This window comes from Cynocephalus volans, chromosome 4, assembly GCF_027409185.1.
Source record: "Cynocephalus volans isolate mCynVol1 chromosome 4, mCynVol1.pri, whole genome shotgun sequence".
Classification (NCBI taxonomy): Eukaryota; Metazoa; Chordata; class Mammalia; order Dermoptera; family Cynocephalidae; genus Cynocephalus; species Cynocephalus volans.
This window is the reverse complement of record NC_084463.1, coordinates 108,296,208-108,309,552: the sequence shown is the minus strand read 5'-3', so window position 1 is coordinate 108,309,552 and position 13,345 is coordinate 108,296,208. Positions and strand designations below refer to the sequence as shown.

The 13,345-nt window shown below is 36.7% G+C and overlaps 1 protein-coding gene across 1 annotated transcript; it reads left to right on the top strand.

The window, feature by feature from the left end:
- The first annotated feature begins 3,250 nt into the window (after positions 1–3,250).
- On the top strand, positions 3,251–4,195 carry LOC134375282 (olfactory receptor 5P76-like). The gene has a single exon (XM_063093587.1). It carries the CDS (start codon positions 3,251–3,253, stop codon positions 4,193–4,195), a length of 945 nt encoding a protein of 314 aa, XP_062949657.1.
- Positions 4,196–13,345: the final 9,150 nt, after the last annotated feature.

The window sequence follows — 13,345 nt, the reverse complement described above, 5'->3', positions numbered from 1 at the left end:
TCAGTCTTCTACATGAGCTTTGGAGGGGACAAACATTCAACCCTTATCAGTGACTCTTCTTTCTACTCTCTTCAAGGCATCTTTACTTCTTATTATGCTAAAACTAGGTAGTGTGATCTCTCATCTGTTTTCCTTAGCTCTTTTGTAGGCACTTTTCTGCATGGATAGTTGTTCAAATTGACGTTTCTGTGGGGAGATGCTCGCTGGAGGGTCTTATTCCACTACCCTATTCTACCTCTTTAGACCATTGCTTTCATTTTTGAGCTATTTGAATTAGTGCATGTAATTATTTAATAGCAAAAAAACCCCAAATGAAATCAAATTTTTAAAATAAATAAATCACTCTGATTGTTCTGTGGAAGGGAAATTGTGCACATAGGAAAATCAATTAGGACATCTAGTGCAGTAGAAAGATGGAGAAAAGTGGACAAATTTATAGGAATTCAGAAGGTAAGGTAAGCAGGAGTCGGTCATTGATGACCACATGAGAGGAAATTAGGATCCTGAGTACTATGTGTTCAAGTCCAAACTGTGGGATTGGCTAGTTTTAGGCAATTAGGCAGGGTTTGAGGGTGGGAAGAGAAAAACGAAAATCCTAGACTAGTTGTGAGCCAGTGGTCATCACAGAGGCACGGAAACCTTGGTGACAGTAATAGTTCAGAGTACACGATCTAACATTCAGTCTGACCTGAATTTTAAACCTGGATTTAATTTACCAATTAAGTACATTGAGACAAGTACATTAGGCTAAGCTTCACTCTTTCATCTGTAAAATCAGGATAATGTGAATACTTAGCTCACCAAATTATTGTGAGGATAAAAGGAGATCATGTAGGTGAAGCTAAGCACAGTGCATGGCAAAGAGTAAGCTCTGAATGAAAATTAGTACTATCACAGGTAAGCTGCTTCCATCAAGGGGGGCAACAGGAGGGAGTGAAAGAACTTTCTAATATTAGGATTAGCAGAGAATTAGATTGAGTCTTCAAGTTGGAGATCACTGTCTCTAATACCATGCATCTAGTCATATAAACCACTAACCAGTTGTCATCCTTTGGAGGCATGCAGTTTGAGAGACTAAGTCTTATCTGAAGTCATCCAAATCTCTTTTTACCTCACAGTTCTCTATACAACTTTAATAATATTTATTTTATATCATTTAGTAGAAAAAATATGTCCATGTCTTAAATAATTGTGCTATTTAAAATTTTCAATGTCATTCCATTCATATTCCCAAATATACCTAATGGAGGTGCATCTACCACTATGAATTACTCATAAAATGAACAAATGTTGTATGAAGTGAAGATTACTTTCTTACATTTGAAGTGTAATATTTTTTAGCCTGAAATATCAAAGTAAAGTTAGAACCAATATTTAGCTTTCAGATAATTTATTATATTGTGCTCCCAATACTTATCAAATGAAAGTGCACCAACACCTTAAGAAATGAAAAAAATTGATCACTTGAGAATTGACAGAACTCTTTTAAAGATTAATCTCTAGAATGCTCAGGGATTTATCCCCAAAGGCGAGCACTAATAAAAGCTAGCATGGCAGCTCATAAAAACAAGGACTTTGAATTTATTACTGTAAGATGAATATATTCTTATTCAAGAGGTAAGATTTTGGCCCTTGTTAGTGAATCTTATGTACTGATTTTCATTTATCATTGGAGACAACTTTATTCTCTCAAGTTGTATGTGTACTCACAAGCCATAATTGAGAAACAGGGTAGATATAATCAGGCAGTCAGTTAGCAGGTAACTTTAGCTGAATTAAATTAAGTGTCAACAGTCAATTTAGTGTAAATAAACAGGCATAATTCAATTTACCAAGATTTCTCATTTATCCACCCATATGACTAGAAACTCACGTGGTGTTTCAACACTACCTAAATTTGCACTCGGCCAATTTATTAGTGAATGCTAATAAATTGACTAACTTTGTGATGCTTTGGGAACTTACTGTTAATAAATATCTTGTGGAAAAACCTGCTTTGTTTATTGGTCTAAATGCTCTAGCCTCACAAGCAACCAGACTCTTTGGACAAAGACAGACATATAAAGCCAGAAAATTTGGAAAAGAGGGTCAAACTGGCTACTAGCTAGGTAAACCTGGGTAAACATCTTAACTTTTTGTGCTGAAACATTACTCAGCTGGATATTATACCTAATATAAGATTATTTCATTCTACAATACTACAATTAGAAAACATTGTTGCATTAGGAATTGATTTGATTGCTGAATAAATGTACTGTAATTATGTTCTGAATATTAATCACGTACTGTTTTGAATAGTGATTAAATTGATTTTTCGAACTACTTGATACTACTTGATGTAACAATATTTGAATTGGAAATATTAAAATATTTAAATTTATAATAGTTGCCTTCATTCATAAACTTAACTTGACACTTCTTCTATTTATTCCTTGTTCTATCAACAAAATTGTAGTTGTCCTTTTAAAAATTAGTGTTTTTTAACTGATAGACTTATCAAGTATGTAACTAACTATGCAACTCTTTTATGTAATAGCTGTAAGAAAACTGAAGGGATAATCTGTTATCTACACATTTCCAAGTGTCCTAGACTTCATGGTATTACTCAACTTCATTATACATAGTTATTCCAGGGATTGACTAAATTTAAGCTGCCTGGGGTTCATATTCTGATTCCATCACTTGCAATGTGTAACTTCAGGTAAGTTACTGAACATTTACAAACTCAGTTTTCTCATCTATAAAGTGCAAATAATAAAAGCACTTAATTTTAAAGTATGAAAATTAAAATAAAACTATATCTGTTACACTCTTAATCCTGTGCCACTAATTTAGCAAGTATTCAATAAATGTTAGCTATTCCACAAGTCGCTATGACATAATCCCAAATTAATATATTTCAGTATTTTTGTAATACAATTCCTACATTCCTTTCTGTTATTCTCATGTCTTTATTTTAAAATCTGTATGTTTAAAGCCACATTGAGTATATTTTACTAAAAAAAGAAGAAGATATACATTATTTGAGGCACATTTCCTGGTGTTTCTGTTAAAAACGAGTTTTAAGATATAGATAGACTAATTATGGGTTCTGAAGTAAAGAAAAGAATTATTTCAAACTTTACTTGAATGACATATTTGTTTATAATAACTTTTGTGTGTGTTTTAATAGAAATAAAAATATCAAATTTATAACTTTAGTGATGCAGTATTTCATCACAGGTTCATTTTGGTATCAGCTTCATTGATCATGGATTACCCAGTGAATGGGAACCACACTGCAATGACTGGGTTCGTTTTATTGGGCTTAACAGATGATCCAGTCCTTCGAGTCATCCTCTTTGTGATCATCCTGTGCATCTACCTGGTGACCTTATCTGGCAATCTCAGCACAGTCATTCTTATCAGCATCTCTTCTCAGCTCCATCATCCTATGTATTTTTTTCTGAGCCACTTGGCTTTTGCTGACATAGGCTATTCATCTTCTGTCACACCCAACATGCTTGTAAACTTCCTGGTGGAGAGAAATACGATCTCCTATAGTGGATGTGCCATCCAGCTTGGTTCAACTGCTTTCTTTGGGACAGTCGAATGCTTTCTTCTGGCTGCCATGGCATATGATCGCTTTGTGGCAATCTGCAACCCACTGCTTTATTCAACTAAAATGTCCACACAAACCTGTGTCCAGTTACTTGCAGTGGCTTACATAGGTGGTTTTCTCAATGCTATCTCCTATACTTTTTCCTTCTATTCTTTATTCTTCTGTGGACCAAATCAAGTCAATCATTTTTTCTGTGATTTTGCTCCTTTACTTCGACTCTCCTGTTCTGATGTCAGTGTCCCTGCAATTGTTTCTGCATTTTCTGCTGGCTCCATTGTTGTGGTCACAGTGTTTGTCATAGCTGTCTCCTACGTCTACATCCTCATCACCATCCTGAAGATGCGCTCCACTGAGGGGCGCCACAAGGCCTTCTCCACCTGCACCTCCCACCTCACTGCTGTCACTCTGTTCTATGGGACCACCACATTCATTTATGTGATGCCCAAGTCCAGCTACTCAACAGACCAGAACAAGGTGGTGTCTTTGTTCTACACGGTGGTGATTCCCGTGTTGAATCCCCTTATCTACAGTGTCAGGAACAAGGAGATTAAGGGGGCTCTGAAGAGAGAGCTTGCTAGAAAAATATTTTCTTAGTGACATCCTTATTTCTGTAGGATTTCATGTAATAATATCCTATTAGCTGTAATAACAAAGAAAACTGAGTACTTGTGGTTGAAATATATCTGTTCACCTATAATTAGCCAGTTTGGAGCTTTTTAGTGTACGTAGGAAATTTTTAGATATCCAATAGTAAATTAAAGGCCCCTAATTAGTTATTTGCCTTAAATAAAATTAAGTTAAATCTATAACTAAGAAAAACAAATTGTTTTACATGAAATACTTCGCATGCTGAATATTCTTTTTAGAGTGCATTCACATATTTTCAAAAGTAGTTCTCTGATATAAGCTGAAGTCACTGTACTCCTAAACCTTTAAGACTATGTCCATATTCAGCAGCAGCTTATCTTGAAATGTTTTTGATAGTTGTCGTTGTGATTTAGTCCGTCTGAGAGGAAATGACAAAGTGGAACCAGACAGTAATGCACCTGGGTAACACTTACTTATGCTACAGTATTAACCTGAATCTTGTTTCCCATCCTCTACGAAGTGTTCTTGAGGTTTCAGGCCAATTCAGGTACACCTGTTATCCATGCTGCAGAATCTTGTGTATTCTCTTCAGAATGCTCAATATACCTGTACGTACATATTCAATGTTTTTTTCTCCACAATGCTGGATGCTTCCTATGGAAGCTACGACGTCTTGCCTGTCGCCCATGTATCTAATTATCACAGAGTTCCTGGAATATGTAAGCACAAATGCGTAATTGAAACGAAGTAAAGAAAAAAATATTGAAATAATGGATGGCTGAATGAAGCTTTTGCTCTTGCTCGAACCACTCAGTGACTCTGCTGGCCTTGCATTCTGGCCACTGATCCATTGAATGCCTCAGCTTGATTCAAATGATTGAATGTTTGCATCAGATCCTGCTACAGCTGTGACAAGATTTTACACAAACCCATACTCACCATATCTATGCCACTCTCTTGACACTGTTGATAACAAAGATTAGCAAGTGAAGGCCCAGCCTAGTTCACCAAAATATTTGTAATCACACTCTACTAAATAATTTTTTCCCTATGTATTTGCATGGTTGGATAGCTATAAAACCTAGAAGCTAAATGTCAGTGATAGTGGTAGAAGCAGTAGTATGAGTATGAGCAACAGAAGCTAAAAATGAGATTGTTCAGCACATTCCAGGCACTGTTCTTAGTGATTTACAAGTATTGATCCAATTATTCCTCAGAAATGCTCTATAAAAGTTTTTTTCCATGCTTATTTATAGAGGATATAACTGAGACACATGTAGCTTAAGGAAAAGATCACGGTCACAATTATTCTCTTACTACTTTGACTTCTTTTAAGGCATATACTTTCTGTGGAAGAGCAGAGTGAGGGGCACTTTGAGAATACTTCACCACTAGGGGACTTTTAAAAAATTATAATCGACACATTGTAATTGTACATACTTAAGAGGTGCAATCTGATGTTTTCATACAGATATGTTGTATAATAATTGTGTTAAGGTAGTTAATGTATCAGTCACCTCATGCATTGATCATTTCTTTGTGGCAAATACATTCAGAAGTCTCTTCTCTAGCTAGTATGCAATACATGAAAGTTGACTACTAACCATAGTCACCCTACTGTGTGCAATAGAGAATCAGAACTTATTCCTTCTGTCTAATTGCAATTTTGTACCAATAGACAAACCTCTCCCAGTTTTCCCTCCCCAATCTCCCTTCCCCAGTCTCTGATAATCACTGTTCTACTCTCCGCCTTTATAATATCAACTTTTTTTTTTAGATTACCACTAATGGGCTTTTTTTTGTCTGACACATTCCTTTCTGCAAAGTCTTTTTATATAAAGTAATTACAAAGAGTTCCACATCTGGATATGGCAGGCTAATTTGTATTTGCCAACTTTCTGGCATAAAATAACTAAGAAGGTGGATAGATATTTTGTAATGTTTGAAGGCATAGATTTCAGGTTCCCTTGAAGCTAAAGTAGCTTCATTTCTCTCAGAATCTGCCGCATATTAGTAAAAAGAAATTCCCGAGGTTTTAGACAGCAAACAAGTATAGGGAGACTTTGAGACTTGAGGAACAATGCAGCAATGAGTCTTCTGGGTTTCATTATTACTTCCATATATCCTAGAGAGGGTGCTGCAGAAGGGTACAACCCAGAAATACCAACAGACACAGGAAAACAAAACAAAACAAGAAACCTCTAAGAAAAGCTTGCTCCCTCGTAGACAAAGAACTAGGAAAAGGGTGACTTTGACGGAACAAAAAGGCTTTGGTAATACCTGCCTTATTCCAGACAAGAACTAATGGGAAAATCATACCCTTTCTATCCCACAGATTTCAGTGAGGCCAAGCAGGGAGGTGATTATAATCCCACCCTCTCTTTGATCCCCCTGCCAGGGTAGTCAGTGAGGTCTAATGGAGAAATGAACCTCTGCTGCCACCTGGCAGCACTGAGACTTAATGAGATGGTGTGAGGTGGGAATAGTCAGTACTCTGCATCCCGGTAGTTCCTCAGCCCCAATGTGAGCAGCAGCCCTGTGGGGAACTGAGCTTTTCCTGCTACCTCCAGCAAAGCAGCGCGAGCTAGATCTTCACTTCCCCCTTCCTGCCTGGCAGTGGGTCCCAACAGGGAACAGATCTTACACACAGCCAAAAAGGAATGCAAGTGAGTGTCCCACCTTCACTAGGAAAGAGTCAACAGAGCAGAGGGCAAGCTGAACTTCCACCTCACCCATCTGGAAGGAGGAAATATGAGTCATCATTCCACATTTGGCAGAGTGGTGGCAGTGGGGCTCAGCAGGCAGCTGAACATACACATGCACTGGGAGGTTTCACTTACCCCTCAATGTGAGGAGGGCCTGCTAAAAAAGGATTGAATATAACTCAGAATCTCATAATATAATACCCAACATGTTCATGATACAATAAAACATCAAGTGTCATTCCAAGAAACAAAAAAAATCATAACTTAGATGAGAAAAGACAATAGATGCCAACACTAAGATGAAACAGATGTTGAAGTGATCTGACAGGGATTTTAATGCAGCCGTGAAAAAAAAAATACTTCAAGAAGCAAACATTACTTATCTTGAAAGAAAAGAAAAAGATAAAAAATCTGAGCAACGAAATAGAAGTTACAAAAATGAGCCAAATGGAAATTATAGACCTGCAAAATTCATTTATAAAAATTATTTAAAATACAACAAACTTGCTGAATGGGCTCCGTAGTAGAATGGAGTGACAAAATACAGAATCAGTGAACCTGAATAAAGATGAACAGAATTTACCTATTCTGTACAACAAAGAAAATAGATTGAAACACACAAAGAAAAAGAACAGAACTACATGGACCTATGGGACAATAAAAAGAGCTAATATTTATATCTTGGGATTCTCAGAAGGAGATGAGAATAAAAGGGAGACTGAATAAGTATTCAAAGAAATAATGGCTGAAAACTTCCCAAACGGTGAATGATATACGGTCCTACCTCAGTATTTGCAGGGGATTGGTTCTGGGACCCCCCTGTGGATACCAGTCTGTGGATGCTCAAGTCCTGCAGTTGGCCCTGTGGGGCCTGTGGATGTGAAAAGAAGACTCTTCATATCCGTGGGTTCTGCATCCCCCAAATACTCTATTTTTGATCTTCGATCCTTGGTTGGTTAGATACATGGATGCAGAACCCACAGACATGGGAGACTGACTGTATTTATTTTAAAAAATCCACTTATAAGTGGGCCAGTGTAGTTCAAACTTGAGCTTTTCAAGTGTCAACTGTATAGAAGTATAAATTCAGTAATGTGAGCAAATGTCAAATAGGATAAACCCAAGGAAATCCACACCAAGACACATCCTAATCAAACTTGTGAAAATTAAAGACAGAAATATCTTGACAGAAGCCAGACAGAAAATATACATTTACTTATAAGGGAAAAGCAATTGGAAAGGTAATGAGTTTCTCATCTGAAATGATGAAACCAGAAAGAAGTGGTACAACATTTTTCTTTTTTGTTTTTTTAATTATTAAAAACTGTATGTTTAAGGTGTACGACTTGATGTTTTGATGTAGATGTACATAGTGATATAATTATAACAGTCAAGCAATGGGCCGACCCCGTGGCGCACTCGGGAGAGTGCGGCGCTGGGAGTGCAGCGGCGCTCCCGCCGCGGGTTCAGATCCTATATAGAGATGGCCGGTGTGCTCACTGGCTGAGCAGCGGTGCAGCCGACACCAAGCCAAGGGTTGCGATCCCCTTATGGGTCACAAAAAACAAACAAACAAACAAACAAAAAAACAGTCAAGCAAATTATCATATTCATCATCTCACATAGCCACCTTTTTCTGTGATAGGAGCATCTAAAATCTACTCTCTTAGCAAACTTCCAGCATACAATACAATAGTATTAACTACAGTGTTCATGATGTGCATTAGATCTCTAAACTTACTCCTCTGGCATAACTGTAACTTTTTAACCTTTAACCTATGTCTCCCATTCCCCCACCCCCTGACCCTGGTAACCACCAATCTGTTTCTATTTTCATTTTTTTGACTTTAAAAAGATTCCACATATGAGTGAGTTCATGAAATACTTTTCTTTTTGTGTATGACTTATTTCACTTAGTCTAATGTCCTCCAGGTCCATCTATGTTGTGGCAAATGGCAGGATCTCGTTTTCTAAGGGTGAATAATAGTCCATTGCACACACACACATACACACATATATCACATTTTCTTCCTCCATTTGTCCATTGACAGACACTTAGGTTGTTTCCATATCTTGGTGTTTGTGAATAATACTACAATGAACATGGTGGCTCAGATGTCTCCATGAGATTATAATTTCATGTCCGTTGGTATGTAACCAGCAGAGAGATTGCTGGGTCATATGATAGTTCTATTTTTAGTTTTTTGATGAACCTTCCATACTGTTTCCATAACAGCTACACTAATTTACAGTCCCACCAACAGTGCACAAGGATTCCCTTTTCTCTACACCCTTACCAACACTTGTTATCTCTTGTCTTTTCTGTAATAGACATTCTAATGAATGTGAAGTGATATCTTATTGTGGTTTTAATTTGCATTTCCCTCATAATTGGTGATACTGATTAGCATGCTTTCATGTACCTGTTGGTTATTTGTATGTCTTCATTTGAAAAATGTCTATTCAGATGCTTTGTTCATTTTTAATTAAGATTTGTTTGTTTGTTTTTTGCAAATGAGTTGTGTGAGTTCTTTACATACAGTTGTGTCACTTAACAATGGGAATATGTTCTAAGAAATGCATCATTAAGTGATTTTGTTGTGCAAACATCATAGAATGTACTTACAGAAACCTAGATGGCATAGCCTACTACACACCTAGGCTATATAGTATAGACACCATTGTATATACAGTCCATTGTTGACCAAAATATCCTTATGCAGCTCATGACTGTGTGAAAGATTTCCAGATCAAAATGGATTGCATGTGTTAAAACTCCACACAACCCCCAACAAGTATAGCAGGGGAGAGGCCATAAAGTGGGGAGTTCTCATACATGTATGCCCGATAAGAAGAACTATCACAAAGAACTCTGCAAACCCATGACCTTGTATAGAGGCTATTGCAACCTTAATAAAAAGTACTTCTCTCAGGACATATGCCCAGCAACTGCCTGTCCATCCTTGGACTGGTGTCACCCTTGTTATTGATCTTGTAGCCAAGGTTAATACCCAAAATAATTATGTAATCCTCCATAATTTTTCCTTTAAAACCATTTGACTTCCTTTACCTCCCTGAATATGCACATTGTTTTCTTTATCACCTGTATTCCCATTGCAATGTTCTATTTCCAACTAAGCTCATTATTCTTTTAGAGAGACTCTCTCTGTTTGTTATTTAGGTTGACAACTCTATTTTGGAAATTAACTCCTTATCAAATATATAGTTTGCAAATATTTACTCCCAATATGTATGTGGTCTTTTCATTTTGTTGGTTGTATCCTTTGCTTTGCAGAAGATTTTAAGTTTGATATAGTCCCGCTTTATTTTTCCTTTTCTTGCCTGAGATTTTGATGGCAAATCCAAAAAAATCATTGACAGGGCCAATGTCAAGGACATTTTCCCTATGTTTTCTTTTAGGAGTTTTATGATTTTAGATCTCACATTTGGTCTTTAGTCCATGTTGAGTTGGTGTTTGTGACTGGTTTGAGATATGGGTTCAATTTCATTCTTTTGCATGTGTATATCTAGTTTTCTCAACAGCATTTATTGAAGAGACTATCCTTTTCCTATTGTGTATTCTTCATGCCACTGTATAAAATCAGTTGACTGTACATGTATGGGTTTATTTCTGGTCTCTATTCTTGGTTGATGGGTATTTTTTATCAATTTTAAAAATTATTTTTAAATGTGATAAAATACACATAACATAAAATTTACCATCTTGATCATTTTTAAGTGTCCAGTTTAGTGGTACTAAGAATATTCCCATTATTGTGCAACTGTCACCAGCATCCACCTCTAGAACTATTTTCGTCTCATAAAACTGAAACTCTGTACCCACTACACAATGATTCTCCATTCCCCTCTCCCTCCAAGCCTCTGGAACCACCGTTTTACTTTCTGTCTCTTTGAATTTGACTACTTTAGGTATCTAATATAAGTGGAATCATACAGCATTTGTCTTTTTGTGACTGGCTTATATCATTTTGCATGATGTCCACAAGGCTCATCCATGTTGTAGCATATTTCAGAATTTCCTTCTTTTTAAGGCTAAATAATACTCCATTGTATGTATATACACATTGTATGTATATACCATATTTTGTTTATCCATCTTTTAGCTATTGTGAAGAATGCTGCTATAAACATGGGTGAACAAATATCTCAATATATTTCTTATATATCCAAATATTTTTCAATTTGGGGGGCATATACCAAGAAATGGAGTTGCTGGATCGTATGATAATTCTATTTTTAAATTTTTGAGAAACTGCCATATTGTTTGCCACTGTGGCTGCACCATTTTACATTCTCATGAACAGTGTATAAAGGTTCAGATTTATTCACATTCATATCAACACTTTTTATTTTCTGGTTTTCTTTTTTTTGATTGTAGTCATCCTATTTCATGTGAAATGGTATCTCTGTGTGATTTTGATTTGTATGGTAACACCGTACTTTTTATTACTATAGCTTTGTGATGTAATTTGAAATCAAGAAGTGTGATGCCTCCAGCTTTATCTTTCTTGTTTAAGATTATTTTAGCTAAATACTGGCAAGGATGTTGAGAAAAGGGAACTCTTCTACACTGTTAGTGGGACTATAAATTAGTACAGCCATTATGGAAAACAGTATCGAGGTTTCTCAAACAGTGTCAGATAGAACTATCATACAATCCAGCAATCCCACTACTGGGTAAATACACAAAGGAATGGGAATCATTATGTTGAAGGGATACCTGCACTCTCATGTTTATAGTAGCTCTGTTCACAATAGCCAAGACATGGAACCAACCTAAATGTCCATCAATGGATGACTGGATAAGGGAAATGTGGTATACATACACAGTGGAATACTACTCAGCCATAAAAAAAGAATGAAATCCTGCCATTTGCAGCAACATGGACGAGCCTGGATAAAATTATGTTAAGTGAAATAAGCCAGGCACAGAAAGAGAAATACCACCTTTTCTCATTCATAGGTGAGAGCTAAGAAATGAAGAAAGAAAAAAGACTATAATAAAATGTTGAACTTTCAGAAGGAGAAAACAGACCTATAGTTACTAGAGGTGGGAAAGAAGGAGGGAGAGGGGGGAATAAGGAGTAATTGGGTAAGGGACACAAAAAGTAGTTATGATTTGTAGTGATGAACATGCTAATAATATTGATTTGATCATCACATACTGTACACAGATACTTATAGTCACCTCTGTACCCCATAAATATGTATTAAAAAGATTATTTTAGCTATTTGGGGTCTTTTGTGGTACTATAAAAATTTTAGGATTCTTTTGTCTATTTCTGTGAAAAATGACTTTGGAATCTTGACAGGGATTTTATTGAGTCTGGAGGTCACTTTTACAGTATAGATATTTTAACAATATTAATTCTCCCAATCCAAAACAGGAATATCTTTCCATTTGTATGTGTCTTCTTCAAAATTTTTTGTTAATGTTTTACAGTTTTTCGTATTCAGATCTTTTACCTCCTTGACTAAATGTTTTCCTAAGTATTTAATTTTATTTTTTTATGCTATCCTAAATGAGATTGCTTTCATGATTTCTTTGTCTGATAGGTAATCATTACTTTAAAGAAGTGCAAATAGTATTTGCATGTCGATTTTGTATCCTGCAGCTTTCTGAATTCATTGATTAGTTCTGACAGCGTTTTTGTGTGTGGAGTCTTTGGGGTTTTCTACATATTGCATCATGTCAATTATCTAGGGATGATTTTACTTTTCTTTCTTCCTGATTTGGGTGAATTTTATGTCTTTTTCTTGCATAATTTCATTGAATGAAGAAGTGAAAATCACTGTTTTACATTTGAAATTTAATATCCTTTAACCTGAAATAGCAAAGTAAATTAGAATCAATATTTAGCTATGAGATAATTTATTATATTGTGCTCCCAATAATTATCAAATAAAAGTGCCCTGACAGACTTCCAGGTAGATGGCAGACTAGAAGTGCCCAGGGTGTGTTTCTCCTGCAGATGAAGATCAAAATGCACCCGCTAGCACTGCTGCCACAGTTGCTGGAGCCATTGTCCAGGCCCCAAACCATTGCCCGTCATGGAGCAGCAGTCCAGTGGGTGGCCTGTCTTTGCAGACATAGACTCTGCAGATGAAAGGGAGGTGGCTGCAACTACTGCCACCACTGGCATCACCACAAGTTAATCCTGCTGCTGCCAAGGACACTGTAGCTGAGGGAGGCAGTTGCAGCCACTGGTGCTGCTGCTGCTGCAATGAGATAACCCTGCTGTCAGCAAGGACTGAAGATGTGAGGAAGGAAGTGGCAGCCACCAGTGCCTCTTTTGCCCCCATGAGGCAAACCCATTGCCACTGTGGACATTACAGACATGAAGAGGCAGTTGCAGGCACTGTCACTGCTGCCACCCCCACAAGGTAATCTTGCTGCTGCCAAGGACACCACAGACATCAGGGAGGCAAT